Source organism: Theileria orientalis, chromosome 4 (assembly GCF_000740895.1).
Source record: "Theileria orientalis strain Shintoku DNA, chromosome 4, complete genome".
Lineage (NCBI taxonomy): Eukaryota > Apicomplexa > Aconoidasida > Piroplasmida > Theileriidae > Theileria > Theileria orientalis.
Window position 1 is genome coordinate 1,107,245 of NC_025263.1, and position 15,313 is coordinate 1,122,557.

Here is a 15,313-nt window from a genome sequence, read left to right on the forward strand (position 1 = left end):
GCAGAGCAGTGCACGTTGTTGCTTAGTATATGTGTTACTACATGATGTGCGGTTACATAGTTACAATGGGCCTGACTTATGGGGAAAAGGCGTGTACAACTTCACACCACAGAGTGGTTCGTGCCACAAGAACCACCAAAAATGAGTTGGAACACAGTTGTCTATTGGCAGAGTTTAAATAGCTGACGGTTAGAATGGTTGTGAATATGTTATGTTTATCATGGTACTAACGTATACATATATGTATATAGACATACATGTGTGTATTAGTATGGGGGTGTGTGTACCATATAAACACACATATATACATGAGAATAATGATACATATATACTATATATATATATAGTAGTACAAACAATCATATAGTCTAAGGAACTAAATATGTACTAATGAATAGTCTAATGATTATTATTACAGGTTTAGCATCACACTATACACATGTGGTGGCAGTAAACCGGCATATGGTGATAATTATCACACATCGGGCAGTGGCACTGGGTTAACACCCATATACACACACACAGACGGAATCATTCAGTACTTAAATTGTAAGTTATTATATATGTCTGCAGACTGAAAATGGAAGTTATACGAATAACACATTATTTTACACATTTTGCAAAAAGGAACTTTAAAATAAAGAATAAAATTTAAAAGGTGCATACTCGCAACACAAACAAGGTCAGAATTACAAATTCTTCAAGGTCCTCCGAATAACAACAACGACGACATCAAATAAAGGACCAATTGCGATAATGAAATCATGAAACTCGGCACACACAATCGACAATGCCCATTAAGCAATGTTAACGTACTGATCGGTGGTCGACATACACGTCGGGTACCTTACCATTTTATCTCCAGGAAGGTCCAATTCCTCGCCTGAAGATAAGCTAGCATCTGGACAGTGGGATCCCACTGGCGAAAAGCAGTCGAAAACGTTCTTCGAAACGGCTTCAATGATGTCGGGCAGCGGAATGATCTTAAATATGGCAGGAACCAGGTACTTTGAAAACTTGCACTCCTCCTCAAACCTTAGCTCGTGGGTAAGCATGTCCAGACAAAGGTGCTGACCGCTCGTTGTGTTTAAGATGGTAAAGTTCTTTCCGTACCTGCTGCCCTTCACACGCCTGATTATGAATGTGAACTTGTGGTTGTTGTGCAGGTCAAGCTTGCCCAGGCGACTCGTGTCGCCGACGCACAAAAGCTGCTCATGGAACCCGTTAAAGAACGAGGAGACGTTTGAACCACTCGTAAACCCGTTTTTATCAACCCTTACCGGGACTTCCATGCCAATGGTGCTTATGTACTTCAGCTGGCAAAATAAATCCTTTCCGAACCTTGTCCTGTCCACCCTGTGGCTGAACAGGTTTTTGTGGAAGTCGCACACAACTACCTCCGGAGTCTCAATGCTGTTAACGGTCCTAGTAACGTTGTCCAACTGCTCATACACGTACGACTTTAGCGGGTTTATCCAGGGCATGGGCTTATAGCCCTCCAACCTGTTGAACACGTTGTTCACGACCTCTCCAGTGACTGGAATTGCCTTCTTCAGAGCCAGCGCCGCAGTCAGATTGGTGCACCTGCACGAGTTTTCCCTATAGTTGTTCAGTCCAACAAGGTTAACTATCTTGCTCGCCAGGTTAACCTTGGGCTCAATGGGCTCCACGACCGAGATTTTAAACAGGCCGATCTTCGTATTAGATACGAACGCCTGGCCTGAGTACACGCTTTCTCTGGTTCCGACATTGAGGAAGAGCGGCACGTTCACTCCCCTGTTGTTTATTTTAAATCCGTGTAGTCTCCCGGTGCCCCTAATCAAGTTCGTCAGCTCGCCACCACAGACGCCAGCATCATCATGGCAGTCAGGCGTCGGAATGTAGTTGTATGTTTTGTGCGTTGGACTATAGTCTGGCACATCAAAACCTTCATCCAAATCTTTCTTCGAAATGTTATCGAACCCACTCCGGTGATCAGTGCCTCCATCATTGTTTGGCGTGTACTCACTAATCCCAACCACATCTTGGTCTCCAGCATCAGATCCATAATTCACTTCCTCATCACCTTTTAATTTGACTATCTTATATCCCACTTTACCGTCTGTAGATTTAACTTCATTAAAGTAAATATCACTGTATCCTGTAACTGAATTATCAGAAGCTACATCATCCATGCTCTCATTGGCACTGCCGTGAGGATTATCTGAATTGACTTCGAGACTCCTACTAGGAGTCGAGTCCTGATTATATACAGTACAATCAGCTGGTCCCTCGACCTTGGTGCTCAGCACATCAGAATAGTCTGTTCCTTTTGTGTTATACTTGAAAGTGGGCTCCACCTTTATTAAAGGAGATTTATCAACATCAGATTCTACAGAAGTGTTCGTAGTTTTATATGATTCCATTCTTCCACTACCAATAGAATTATCACCAACAGTGGCGCTGTTCAATGAAATTTGAGAATCTAAATTTACTCTAAGTGAATCAATAGACTTTTCAGATTTTGAACTTGCAACGGATGAGTCTCCGTCATTATCCTTGGAATCACTACCTTCTAATTTTTCAAAAGGGCTATCAAATTTATCGTAATTTTCTGAAGAAAATATTTTATACACCTTTGTAATTATGATTCTGTACGTTTCAAGTTCAATGAATTTGAATTCGTTATCATTTGAGCCTGTTACGCTTTCTAATTCACCATGGAACGAAGTTTGGCCTCCTTCCGTGTTTATTTTAACAGAATCTTCATTATTATCACAAAAAGATCCTGATGTGTAGCCGTTATCGTTATTTTCATTCGGATTGTCGGCACCAGATTGCACTTCGTGATTCCCACTCAGAGATCTAGAACCAAGTATTAGTTTACAAATTTATATTCATATTTAAGTCAAATGCTTAAAAAATAATATATATTAAAATGAATGTGTATGACTCTGTGTAAGATATCAGTTGATTAATCCATAGAATCAAAATGGACAACTCCAATAGAATCCAACACATAGTTAATATATATTAATAATTGTTACCTTTTATTTTTAAATTCAAAGCTGAGATTATCCATTCTATTTATACTAGGCATATATTTAATATTTTTTAAATATTACTTATCAAAGGCATTTTGTATTTATCTCTCACACCGCTATTTAATTTATGAACATATGCAATATTCAATAAAGAATATATATGAGAAGAAATATGAAATATAGATACATTTATGTTAGGAATCTAATTCAATATTGAGATTGCTGCAATGTTGCACAATTAATAAATAAGCACTAAGGAGATATAGATATAAGGAATAAACCAAGAAACTGAAAGAAAATTTAATATACATACTTAAAAATAAATAAAATCATAAAAAAAATATGTGCAGCTGTGTATGTGTGTGTATTTAATCTTAGCCTAGGGGTGTAATATATCAACAGATAGCTCGATCTAAGCACTTTTCACCTAAATGTATCAGTTATACTGTATATTTCAAGGCGGTAAGGCCTTATTTACCATTTCGATGGGGACTCAAGTGTGTCTCGTTAGCCCCAAATAAATCCGCCCAACGAATCAACATAATATAAATCACTTGATATTTTTCTATATCGTAGTATTCAGAATATGTAAGTTTATTTTATTCATCTATTACTATTTTTATATCAAATACTAGCTAGATTTTGGTGAAACATCATTTGATTTTGTGTGTGATATCGGATTTTAGATATCACATGCTTATCATTTTCTAAAATAGCTGACACTTTGATCTTAACGTCTTTATAATTTTTGCTATATTATTTTTTATTATCTACGCTTGCTCTTAGCTATTTATAGTAGATACGCAATATTTTTGCGACCCACAATTACATGGCTAGATCTCAGATTATATACACTATTTCACTTAAAAAACCACTAACTAATACATATTTTTAGATCAAGATGGTAAAGAAGCGTGTGCACAAGGGAAAGAAGAAGGCCCGCTCAGAGACCTACAGCACCTACATCTTCAAGGTGCTCAAACAGGTCCACCCAGACACAGGAGTTTCCAAAAAGTCAATGTTGGTATTGAACTCATTCGTTACTGACACCTTCGAGAAACTTGCAACCGAGGCTGGTAAACTTTGCAAGTACAACAAGAAGGAAACCCTCAGCTCAAGAGAAGTACAAACAGCCGTCAGGCTCGTACTTCCCGGTGAATTGGCAAAACATGCCGTTTCTGAGGGAACAAAGGCCGTAACTAAGTTCACAGGCAAACACCATTAAGCAAAAATATCCAAGTCAATGTAAACAATCGATATAATTTATAGCGGCGAATATGCTAATAAGGCTTCACTAGAAGCCGAAAATCATTTTAATAACAGTAGTAAATTTTTTCTCAATACACTTTACTAATGTAATTATTTACACTTTATACACGATGTCCTATGTTTGTACTAATTTTTCTAGTATAAGGTATTTGTCATAACAAATTATGAATAAACATGAATTAATATAATCATATAAGGAATATAAATAAATGATTGAATCTATGGAATCACAAATATGAAAAATAATTGATATATTGATGAATAGATGTTGAATACACACACATAATGAATAAAAACACACAATGAACAAGAATAAGGAGTAAAAATGGATGAATATATATAATTTACACTTATTATAAGAGAAAGAGAATATTTAAAAGGCTACTCAGTTTATTTTGTCTACACATATGTAGGGTATCATAATCAGTTATCTTAAATAACATTCGGAATTACACTTCTTATTAATTATTTAATACATATCTAATAAGTTGATCTTGTGACTATATACACCCGTTTCATACACAAAATATGTTCAGAATAACAAGTGTGTATGTAACACATGTATGTACCGTAAATATTTGTATTTATTTTCATTTAAGATGACGAATGCAATATGAATTCCAGAATCATCGGCAAAAAAATTTTATTATACATTATCGCAATTAATATTATTAAAACGAATACCGATGCGACCACTGAGTTAACCAAATTATTCACATATTTTGATGACCAATCTAAGCTAAAAGAGATACAATTAAACGAAGGAGATGCCAGAGCGGTTCTAGAAGATAAGCCTACAGGATTACAAAGGACCGTTTTGGATTTAGATTTTCCAGAGGGGACACCTAGTAACAACACTGATTCCAGATATAGAATAGTACAGTGTTTAGCAGTGGGTCACATTGATTACATTCAGAAAAAAACATATAAAAATGTATCTCTTAAATTGACTGCAAAGGTCCCCTACGAACAAGCTCAAGAATGCACAAATACCATCATTGTAACTCTAAGTCCGCCAGGTACCATTGGAGCAACGGACAATGTGTTAACTAACGTCTACAAGATATTTCAGAAGGAGGTTACGTTGAAAAACAATGAATCAACCACGTTCGTATTTGAAGACGTGCTCGACAGCGGATTCTTAAAAATGGATCTATTCTGGGTCAATTTTGAAATCAAGGGGAAGTGTTCTAAATACCTTGAAGTGGATCTGCTTAAACCTCAGAACAGTAGCCTATACGGGGATAAGGACGGACCAGATGCCAGAACCCAAGCTACAGGAGGTCAAGGCCAAGCGGTTAGTCCTGCTGCTTGACGAATACAAGCAGTAGAACAACTCAATAAACTCAAACAGCCAGTAAATGCTATATGAGAAACACACTGTTTGGAGAATGTTGGCTTATAAACTTCTTATATTAAAAATTTAATATAATTTATAAGCCACTTACCTTTTTAATATTTTACTCTCACGTCACCTTATTCAACAAATACATCAATTCCCCATCTATGGAGTTGATTTACACATTTTATCCATTTAATTCACAAATTGGTTTTTTGTACAGCATACTAAAATGTATACCTATTCATAGACTCAATATTTAACCAATTAGACCATCGCCAGCCATTTTTGAATTCTTGTGTTACTCAATATATAAATCTCCAAAATGAATTTTCTAGCCCACACACTCGCCATATTTTGGGCGCTATTTATCTTTTTAAATTATACAGTAAATTCCAGCAAGTTAGAAAGCACATTACATAGCACAAATTCTGATATTACTCAAATGTTCTCCTTCACAGGATTGAGCAGGAGAAAAATCGTCATTTTCGATGATAACATGGCAAACGAGTTCGTAAATACGGTAAAACCTAAAGGTTTGCATAAAACAAGAATAGATCTAGATTTTCCGCAGACAACAAGCACAACCACAACCATCTATAGGGTGGTCCAGTTTTTAATGAACGGATCTGTAACAGAGCTGCAAAGAGAACTGTATAAAGACGTAGTGCTAAAGTTGACCGGACACGGGGTACACGGCAGCGTTAAAGGTCCGTGTAAAGTCGATGTTGTTCTGAATTTGTCTCTCCCGAGCAGCTTCCAAAGCAACGGAGTGTTTGAACCGAAGGCCGAAGGAATGAAACGGGAGTTCTCGTTAAACAAAAACGAAACGAAAGTGATAACTTTCGAAAACGTTTTTGACGACGATTTTCCAATGGATCACTTCTGGGCAAACTTCAGTGTTCGGGGAAAGTGTAACATGTACGTGGACGTAGAGCTCATAAAACCTGACAATTCATCGGAAACATTATAAAAAACTAATTCAAAATCGATATTTAAGAGTCAATAAAACACACAACAAATGAAGTTCAGACGAAGCGACGAATTCGCAATTTTGGACAAATTCGTTCATGATTTACATATAATCAGATAATATAATTGTAATTTAATCTTCGGAATATAAATGAAAGATTATTTAAATATGTGTAAGCAACACTAAAATTATTTCTAAGTGAAAACAGCCTGGATTCTTTGTTGTCGTGCTACCCAGTATGGATGACAGAATTTATAAAATTTCATTCGGTAGCCAATATATATTTTAGAAATGATAATTATAGTCACATACCATTAACTTATTCGATCGCAAAATGCGTCTCTGTAACCACAGTTACAACGAAGAAAAGAAGGTTGTTCCCAAATCCTCAAAAAAAACAAAGAGAGTTGAACCAGCTGGATTCGTCTTTTTCATATTGAGAGAATGGAACGCAAGAATCGCTTTTGAAGGTATTCAAATTTTTTACCGACTGGAGGAGATAATAAATATTTTCCGCATCCATTAATTGAATTTGTAGATATTTTTGAAGTGGACCTGAACACGAGGAAGGCGGAGTTCGGAATCTCGGAACTGGACCTGGAAAAAGTCAAAAACTTCTCAAACTACTGCCAAAAGTACGAAGTCGCAAGTTTCATCTACGCCCATAAGCTGGCATGGAGCAGGATAATGCTAAGCGACTTCGAAACGTTGTCAGAATCGGAGACGGGAGACGAGACCGTGTCGAAGAAGAAGGAGAAGAAGTTCAAGAGCATAAAAACGCTGGGACTGGTGAGGAATTTCATCTCAAAGAACACGTGTGCATACGAACTGCTGAACTGCACGGACTCTGACGAGACTTCGAAGATCAAGGCAAACTACAGGAAGCTGGTACTGCTGCTGCACCCGGACAAGAGCAACAACCAGAACGTGCCAGATGACCTGAAGGATTACGAGAAGAAGTACAGAGTCTCCTCGCTCACGAGGGAGCAGAAGAGCGACATGTTTCTACTACTGCAAGATGCGTTCACAATTCTCAGCGGTAAGTTACACATAAGGCTGAAATTCCGGTTTAGACCCGGATATGAGACTGGAGTACGATTCAAACCTGCCATTTGACGAGTACATACCAACGAACGAAGAAGCGAAGAAAAAGGACTTCTTCCAACTGTTCGGACCAGTGTTTAAGATGAACTCGAGGTAAGAGACGAGAATTAGGAATAAAAATAGAAATATAATTAAACCATTAATTATGACAAGATTTAAATAGAATTATGACCATTGACAATAATTGACTAGAAGTATAACCATTGACAAGATTTGACTATAATTATAGCCATTGAAATGGCATAATACAACAATAACTTAGGTGGTCGAGAGTAAAGCCAGTGCCGCTTTTGGGAAGCAACGAAAGCGACGACAAGTACGTAGAGGAGTTTTACGAGTTCTGGCGATCATTCGAAACACTGAGAACATTCAGCCACGCAGCTCCACACCTGCTGGAGGACGCAGAAAGCAGAGAGGAAAAGCGGTGGATGGAAAGAGAAAACCTGAAGGTGCAGAAGAAGCTAGTGAAGAAGGAGCAGCTAAGAATACAAAAACTGGTAGATTTATCGCAGCAATAGTAAGTCTTAAATCAAGTGCATAGGTTACAGTAGAGTTAGATACCGTAAATATACAAAATATTTGTTAGAATATGCTTACACATTATTGACTAGAATATGCATACACATTATTGGTTATAGTACAAAATCTAAGCATTGTTAATGATGGTAACACTAACATTCATATTTAGTGACCCTAGACTAAAGAGGAGACAAGACCGACTTAGACTAGAAAAACTTGAAAGGCTGAAGAAGGTTCAAGAAGCGAAACAGCTAGAAATGTAAGTAAAAGGGAAAATTAACGATTAATATTAGGAAAAAACTTGAGCTTGAGAAGGAAAAGGAGAGATTGGAGCTCCAGCAGGCAGCAGAGAGAACAAAATATGAAAAACAAATCGCAAAAAAATTGTAAAATATAGATATAAAAAATAGATATATAATTAAGCGAGTATATAAGTAAATACACGTAAACAAGCTATTTAGATACTGAAAAAACATATTAGTTATTGATAGAACATTCACACTAGCATAGCAACTAAAAATTAGTATAACAAGTAAAATATTAATTAGCATAACAAGTAAAATATTTGTGGCTTATTAAAATAATATTGTAGGAGACAACAACTTAGAATAGTGTCCCAGAGGGATGATAAATTCACGGAAATAGCCAAAAATTTTGATAAACTGACGAACTTTGAATATGGAGAGATAGTGAAGTATTCGAAGGAAATGTATTCAATAATTAAGTTGGAGTTCGATTTTGCAAGAAGCGCAAACAGCGAATACCTCGAGGAACTTAAGAGCTGTGACACACAACTGAAGGAGTTTGAAGTGGAAAATGACATTTCAGAGCAGCTATCAGGACTATTCGAGTCAATAGCAGCAAAGTTGGATCCACCAGGACAAAACACAAACGCAGAGCTCACACCTGCACAACAACAAACACAAAAAACAGAGTTAAAGCAAGATGTAAAAGTAGAAGGAGAATCCGGGTGGACAACAGGAGACCTGGGAAGGCTGGCGAAGGCAGTAGAAGCAAACCCGCCGGGAACGCCGGGACGCTGGAACCTGATATCGAAGTTCGTGAGAACAAAGTCGGCAGGACAGTGCATAGAAATGGCGAAGCTGGTGGCAACGAACGCAGACATATCGAGTTACATGGCCTCGGAGACAAGGGCCGCAGGGATTAACGGAGACAGCACTGCTGCCGTGAACAACGGCCCGACCAAGACCAACGGGAACGTGACGGAGGCAGCCGTCGAAGTCCCAGCCTCAGCCTCAGGCTGGACAAAGGAGCAGCAGACGGTAAGCGCACGAGTCTCGCCCTTAGCCAATTAACACTGTAGGCGTTCGAACAGGCGCTAGCGAAGTACCCATCGCACATCGATCCTCTGGTCAGATGGAGAAAGATAGCGTCCGAGGTCCCGGGGAAAACGCCCAAGGAGTGCCTATCCAGATTCAAGGAGGTAAGTTTCGACCATGCGTATTAGTTAGACCACATATGTAGCATTATTATAGTATCTGTGGTAATACCAACAGCAGTAGAATCAGTAGTACTAGTAGCACTCATTTATGCTCCACCGTAGATTAAAGCCGCGATCGCCTCCAGGAAGTAGTAGCAATTTAAGGACGTAATGTTCTTTCAGTATAAACACATATGCATTAGATAGTAAAAATAACTAAAAGCGTAGCTGTGGGAGTGAGTACCACGTATGCTAGTGTCAATAGTACATTAACGCTGCCTAGGAGCGCGCAGAGTGCGGTTGCCCTTGTTCCTAGCCCTGCGCTCCTTGACGATCCTCCTGACCTTGGCAGGGCACCGGAAGGGCGGTTTCTCGTCAGAGGGAGCCCGAACGACAATCACGTTCAGCTTGGACATGCGCTTCATCCGCTTCTTCTTCTTGTGCTTCTTAATCTTAAACTTGCGCCTCTTAAGAGTACTGATGGGCCTGGAGGGTGAAAGGCAGTAAGGTGATGAAACTACATTGAGCAGATTGAAAAAGCTGCGATAAAAACAAGGCAGAAACCAGTGAAGTTTATGAGTGAAGACTCCACTTGAAGAAGATGGGTTTAAGTTGTGTGAAAACGAAGAAAAAGCTCTACTTGAGTTGAGTGTGTAATGAGTGCTTGACAAATTAAGAGCTGAAGAAGATAAAGAGTTGTGGGCTTTAGATACACTCACAGGGCTAATTATACTAAAAACATTAAAAAAATTATAAAAACTGCTGTTAATACGCTTAAAGGGACTTATTCGCGAACAAAATCTTGGAATCATAAAGTAAGTCCGAAGATTCCCAAACTAGTAAACCCGAGTAAAAAAACCATCAAAACGACAAATAGTATTTTTTAAATATATGTTGATTATTTTACTAAATCACAACAGTAAACAAAAGTATGAAATAATCATAACAGTGTTGATTAAATTGGGTGTATCTTCAAGTTCATATTTCATTTTCAATATATATTATTTATTTTTATGGAATGAATTCAATACATTGTATCATTGTTCTTTTTTAAAATAATTTTTAATTTATAAATTATCGCAGAATTCACAAAATTATATAGAATCTTATAATTGAATTTAAAAATCTCATTTTTAAATAAAAAGTATTATATAAAATCATTTTAAAGGAAAGTTATTTGGAATAAAGTGTAGTATAATTAAAATGAGCACAGTTTCATTCGGAGATAAGAGTAGATTGATCATTAAGAACATTCCTAACAGCCTTGATAATAAGCTGCTGGATAAGCTCATAAGTAAAAAATGTAGAGACATAGGAGTAACAAAGTGCGATTTGAAGCTTCTAACAAAAGAAAAGAAGGTGAACAAGGAAGTTAAAAGGGTATCTAGAGGGATCTGCTACGTAGGATTCGCATCGGAGAAGGATGCAACAAAATTTATGAAACACTACGATAACTCCTATTTTAACTCGTGTAAAGTCTCCATAGAGTACTCAAAGTCCCCGGGAACAGTAGAAAAGAAGGAAGAAATATATAACGGAGTGGAGAAGGTGAAGGCAAAGGAAGGAGGCAAGGTGGTAGTGGAAAAGGAAGTAATGCCGAGGAAAGCAGGAGTAGCCGCAAAGCAAGTGCACATAAAGTTCGACTCAGAAGACTCGGATAATAAGGAGTCGGAGGGAGACGAGGATTTTATAGACCGCAGAGTTGAAAGAAAGAGCGTAAGGATGGAACAGTTGGAAAAGAGAGATCGAAAGAATAGAAAAGAGCTTGAAAGTAGGGAAAATAAGGACAACGAGCACGTGAGTGACGAGAAGGAAGTAGACATGAATAGAGTGGTAATATTTAACCTGCCGTACTCAGTGACCGAGGAGGCGATCAGGAGCCTGGTGAAGCCATTTGGGAAGGTGGAGCAGATACACATACCGTTGCTCAAGTACGACTACAGCGACCCCTCGAGCATGGAAAGTAGAGCGACAAAGGGAATGTGCTACGTGACATTCTGCTTTGAGTCAGACGCAGTGAACTTCGTGGAGCAGAAGAACAAGTCGATCTTCTCAGGAAGGATAATAACAATCGCGCTGGCGAAAAGTAAGCACCAGGAGGAGGAAGGGCCGGCAAGGGTCGAAAAGTACCACAACAAGAGGAGGAACGAAGAAACGTACTCGAAGTTTAAGATGAAGAAGAGGAAGGAGGAGATAGGGAACCAGGACATCTGGAACGCACTGCACATCGACATACACGCAGCAATAAGAACGATAAGCGCAGAGCTGGGAGTGAGCTCGGAGGAGATATTGAAGGGAGAAGAGGCAGGAGTTAACGTGGCGCTCTCGGAGTCATACATACTTAACAAGCTGAAGAAGTGGCTGGAGGACCAGGGAGTAAACCACGAGGCGGGAGACTACGACCAGGAGGACCTGCACGAAGACACGCTGATGATCAAGAACCTGCCGTACAACGCGGACGACAGGGAGCTGATAAGGCTCTTCGGAAGCTGCGGTCAGATAGTGCGGTTCGCAACGTCGCCGTATAAGCTGCTGGGCCTGGTGCAGTACAGCAACAAGCACGAGTGCGATAGAGCTTTCAGAACTCTCTCGTACAAGATGTACAAGAGCCTGCCAATATACCTGCAGAGAGTGGCGAAGAAGCTGCTGCCGAACAGCGCAACGATAAAAACAAACACAAAATTGATAGAAGAGGCCAGAGAAGGAATGGAGTCAGACCACGTTGATGGTAGAAGCACGAGTAGTGGAACCAGGGTAGGAGGTACTGAGGATGTAGGTCAATCGGACTTGGAACACACTAGTCGTTCACGTGATGATAAGGATGCCACAAACTACAGAGGCGACGATGCCACTAACCTCGACCCTGACGACGATAATGAAGATGAGTTTACCAAGGAGGAAGAGAACAATAGAATAGGGCACGTTAGCGTATACGTGAGTAATATAGACGCTAGCGTGGATGAAGAGGAGCTGGAAAAACACTTCGCAAGTCTGAAGGGATACGTTATATCGAAGATAATAAGACCAATACAAGGGGGCTCGGACGAAAGTGATAAAAGTAAAGCGGACAGGCCAAGATACGGATTCATAGAGTTCGACAGCATCGAAAACGCAAAGGAGGCTATAAAGAGGAGATGCGGCACAGTCGTAGCAGGAAAACTGATCAACCTGGAACTGTCGAAAAATAAGCAGACGATCAGCAAGCACAGGAAAAAGAAGGAAGGGGGACCGACGGAGGAGAACGACGTGATCATAGTGAAGAACCTGCCCTTCCAGGCGACGAAGAAGGAGCTGAGCGACCTCTTTAAGCACTACGCGAACGTGAAGACGGTGAGGCTGCCGAAGTCAGCGGGAAACACGCACCGAGGCTTCGGCTTCGTGGAGTTCATGTCGAAGAGCGACGCGAAGACAGCGATGGAGAACCTGAAGAACGTACACCTGTACGGGAGGAGGCTGGTGCTCCAGTACGTGGAGAACACCAAATAATGTGGGTAAAACATAGCACATACGTGGCATATACGGTGTTTGCGTTCATATGGAACAGCTGTGTATGTATACATGATGTGTAGTACATGTTGTGGCCATAAATAGGACATATGTGCGTATAAACACCAAAACAGTGTTATTTGTGCAGATAGCAGTGGATTTGGATTTAGTTTTATCATGGAATCCTAGGATCAACGTGGGTGGGCAGAGGGAAGGAAAATTAATTAGGAATCCAGGCTTAATATTGAAATCAAATGGGAAAAATATAAATAATAAAAGTAATTTCGTGGATTTATAACGAGAGTTGGTCGCACATCGAGGACTATAAGTATTCGGTGATACACCTCGCTGCACAAATGGAGTCCGACGTGGAATCCGCGAATACGACTGGAATCATTCTAAAACAATAGCGTATACAACAACCATTTTATGGTTTAATCGAATAGTGTTTTGATTGTTTAAATCTCCCGAACTAACCCTAATTTGGCGCAGTTTGGTATAGGAAGGCCAGTTTCAAGCACAAATCATTTAAATATAAATGATCAGTACAGTTTAATTTATATATAGAAAAAGTTTAACATAAAAGTGTAAATTTAATTTAAATCGGGTAAATATACAATGAAAGGTCTTTATAAGTTCCTCGTAGTAATATATATGTGCACAAGGTCGTGTGTGGCCGTGAACAACCACAAAAATAACAGTTTTTTAAACCTTCTATCTAACGACAAGGCCTTTTCTCCGGCAACAGAGCCCGAGGCCCCCGAGGAAGCGCCCGAGAAGCCCTCGAGGGGCTCCCCGAAGACCACAATAGAGAAGATCAAGGGGCTTTTCAAGACTGAGGACAAGGTCTCCACGAAGAGGCAGAACAACGCTCTCGTGATGGAGTTCGAGGGCTACAAGAACGTGAGGAACAAGAAGGAGGTGGACGTCAACCACCTGCAGGTGCAGAAGTCGAACAACATGTTCACCAACAACACCGACAAGGGCGTGTTGCACTTCACCAGCGACCTCGGCAAGCTGTCCGGCAAGGGCTCCGTGACCAGGGCTACTCTGAAGCTCAACAAGCTGTTCGACGCCAAGAACTTCGGCTTCGCCTGCAAGTCCAACGCCGTGAACCTGTTCCTCATAGAGGCCCCCGCCGAGGACCTGAAGCTGAAGACCGTCAAGGGCCCAATTAAGTTAGAGTTCAAAAAGGACGAAATGGAGTTCGACATCACCAAATTTTTCGAAGACCTTGACGATAGCGCAGCCCCTGGTCCTGGTCCAGCAGCTAACCTTTCAGGTACGTTTTCATATCTTTCATCAGAGTTTGCGCGTCGTTTCCAAAGGTGATAGATGTGCAGCTACCATAGATACGCAATATCCACCGGTGAACTAGAACACCGAATCACCAATCAACATGTTTTCACATCAATTTAGGAGCTGCAACCCTTTTGCAATTCACCGATTTAAGCGACAATGACGACGACCTCGGCTTTGAGGATGAGAAAACCGGAAGTTCTGCCAAGGGAGGCTCCGATGAAAGTGACGATGACTTCTTCGATAAGAAGAGCACAACCACTGAGGAGCCTGAAGGAGACTCGCCCGCCGTCAAGGGCGCTTTTGACAGGTATTTGATGCTCGAAGCCGACGACGGCTGCTACTTCGGATTCGACGTAGATAAGAACAAGCCAAACGTCAAGATCGAGTTATCTAAAAAGGTCGTCAACAGGACCAAGGGAAAGTACAAGACTGCCAGTATCACGGCCCTGGGATTGACCGGCGTTGGTCTGATTGGAGTCGTCGGATACCTATTGTAAGTTTGCGCAGCCTAGTTACAGTTATTTACCAAAACCCCTAGAGGCAGCTACTTTAGATAAGTTATTCAAAACTCTAATAACAACCGCCTTTAGGAAGAAGAGGAAGACCGAACACACTTTTGTCTTCGACAATTCACAAAATGAGGTCATGGCCGGCTACTAAATGAAACGACACACCAATTTTAAAGTAAACTAATTACAGAAAAGTTAGTTTATCCCAAATTATCACCGTATTCATGTAATTTATTTATAATATATGAATAAACATTTCGTGTTCACGCCTATATAGTGTATGGCCGATTTGCTATGGTGTATTCAAGTTTATCTTCCCGTCATTTTCAGTTCCTTGTAATTTTTATT

At 39.9% G+C, this 15,313-nt stretch overlaps 7 protein-coding genes across 7 annotated transcripts; 5 read left to right on the forward strand and 2 right to left on the reverse strand.

Annotated features, from left to right (window-relative positions):
* Positions 1 to 797: 797 nt before the first annotated feature.
* On the reverse strand, positions 798 to 3,061 carry TOT_040000501 (conserved hypothetical protein; the record flags this gene model as incomplete). Its single annotated transcript, XM_009694137.1, has 2 exons — positions 798 to 2,844; positions 3,027 to 3,061. 2 exons carry the CDS (start codon positions 3,059 to 3,061, stop codon positions 798 to 800), a joined length of 2,082 nt encoding a protein of 693 aa, XP_009692432.1.
* Positions 3,062 to 3,924: 863 nt separating this feature from the next.
* Positions 3,925 to 4,248, forward strand: TOT_040000502 (histone H2B; the record flags this gene model as incomplete). The annotated part of the gene is made up of 1 exon (XM_009694138.1): positions 3,925 to 4,248. One exon carries the CDS (start codon positions 3,925 to 3,927, stop codon positions 4,246 to 4,248), a length of 324 nt encoding a protein of 107 aa, XP_009692433.1.
* Positions 4,249 to 4,905: 657 nt separating this feature from the next.
* On the forward strand, positions 4,906 to 5,607 carry TOT_040000503 (conserved hypothetical protein; the record flags this gene model as incomplete). Its single annotated transcript, XM_009694139.1, has 1 exon — positions 4,906 to 5,607. One exon carries the CDS (start codon positions 4,906 to 4,908, stop codon positions 5,605 to 5,607), a length of 702 nt encoding a protein of 233 aa, XP_009692434.1.
* A 1,331-nt stretch (positions 5,608 to 6,938) lies between these two features.
* TOT_040000504 (DNA-binding chaperone) lies at positions 6,939 to 9,695 on the forward strand (the record flags this gene model as incomplete). Its single annotated transcript, XM_009694140.1, has 8 exons — positions 6,939 to 7,074; positions 7,143 to 7,643; positions 7,678 to 7,801; positions 7,971 to 8,225; positions 8,397 to 8,486; positions 8,521 to 8,613; positions 8,820 to 9,447; positions 9,552 to 9,695. 8 exons carry the CDS (start codon positions 6,939 to 6,941, stop codon positions 9,693 to 9,695), a joined length of 1,971 nt encoding a protein of 656 aa, XP_009692435.1.
* Positions 9,696 to 9,937: 242 nt separating this feature from the next.
* Positions 9,938 to 10,657, reverse strand: TOT_040000505 (hypothetical protein; the record flags this gene model as incomplete). Its single annotated transcript, XM_009694141.1, has 2 exons — positions 9,938 to 10,400; positions 10,584 to 10,657. The coding sequence occupies 2 exons, from the start codon at positions 10,655 to 10,657 to the stop codon at positions 9,938 to 9,940; spliced, it is 537 nt and encodes a 178-aa protein (XP_009692436.1).
* Positions 10,658 to 10,871: 214 nt separating this feature from the next.
* TOT_040000506 (uncharacterized protein) lies at positions 10,872 to 13,154 on the forward strand (the record flags this gene model as incomplete). The annotated part of the gene is made up of 1 exon (XM_009694142.1): positions 10,872 to 13,154. The coding sequence occupies one exon, from the start codon at positions 10,872 to 10,874 to the stop codon at positions 13,152 to 13,154; it is 2,283 nt and encodes a 760-aa protein (XP_009692437.1).
* Positions 13,155 to 13,772: 618 nt separating this feature from the next.
* Positions 13,773 to 15,116, forward strand: TOT_040000507 (conserved hypothetical protein; the record flags this gene model as incomplete). The annotated part of the gene is made up of 3 exons (XM_009694143.1): positions 13,773 to 14,482; positions 14,533 to 14,949; positions 15,047 to 15,116. The coding sequence occupies 3 exons, from the start codon at positions 13,773 to 13,775 to the stop codon at positions 15,114 to 15,116; spliced, it is 1,197 nt and encodes a 398-aa protein (XP_009692438.1).
* Between the last annotated feature and the right edge of the window lie 197 nt (positions 15,117 to 15,313).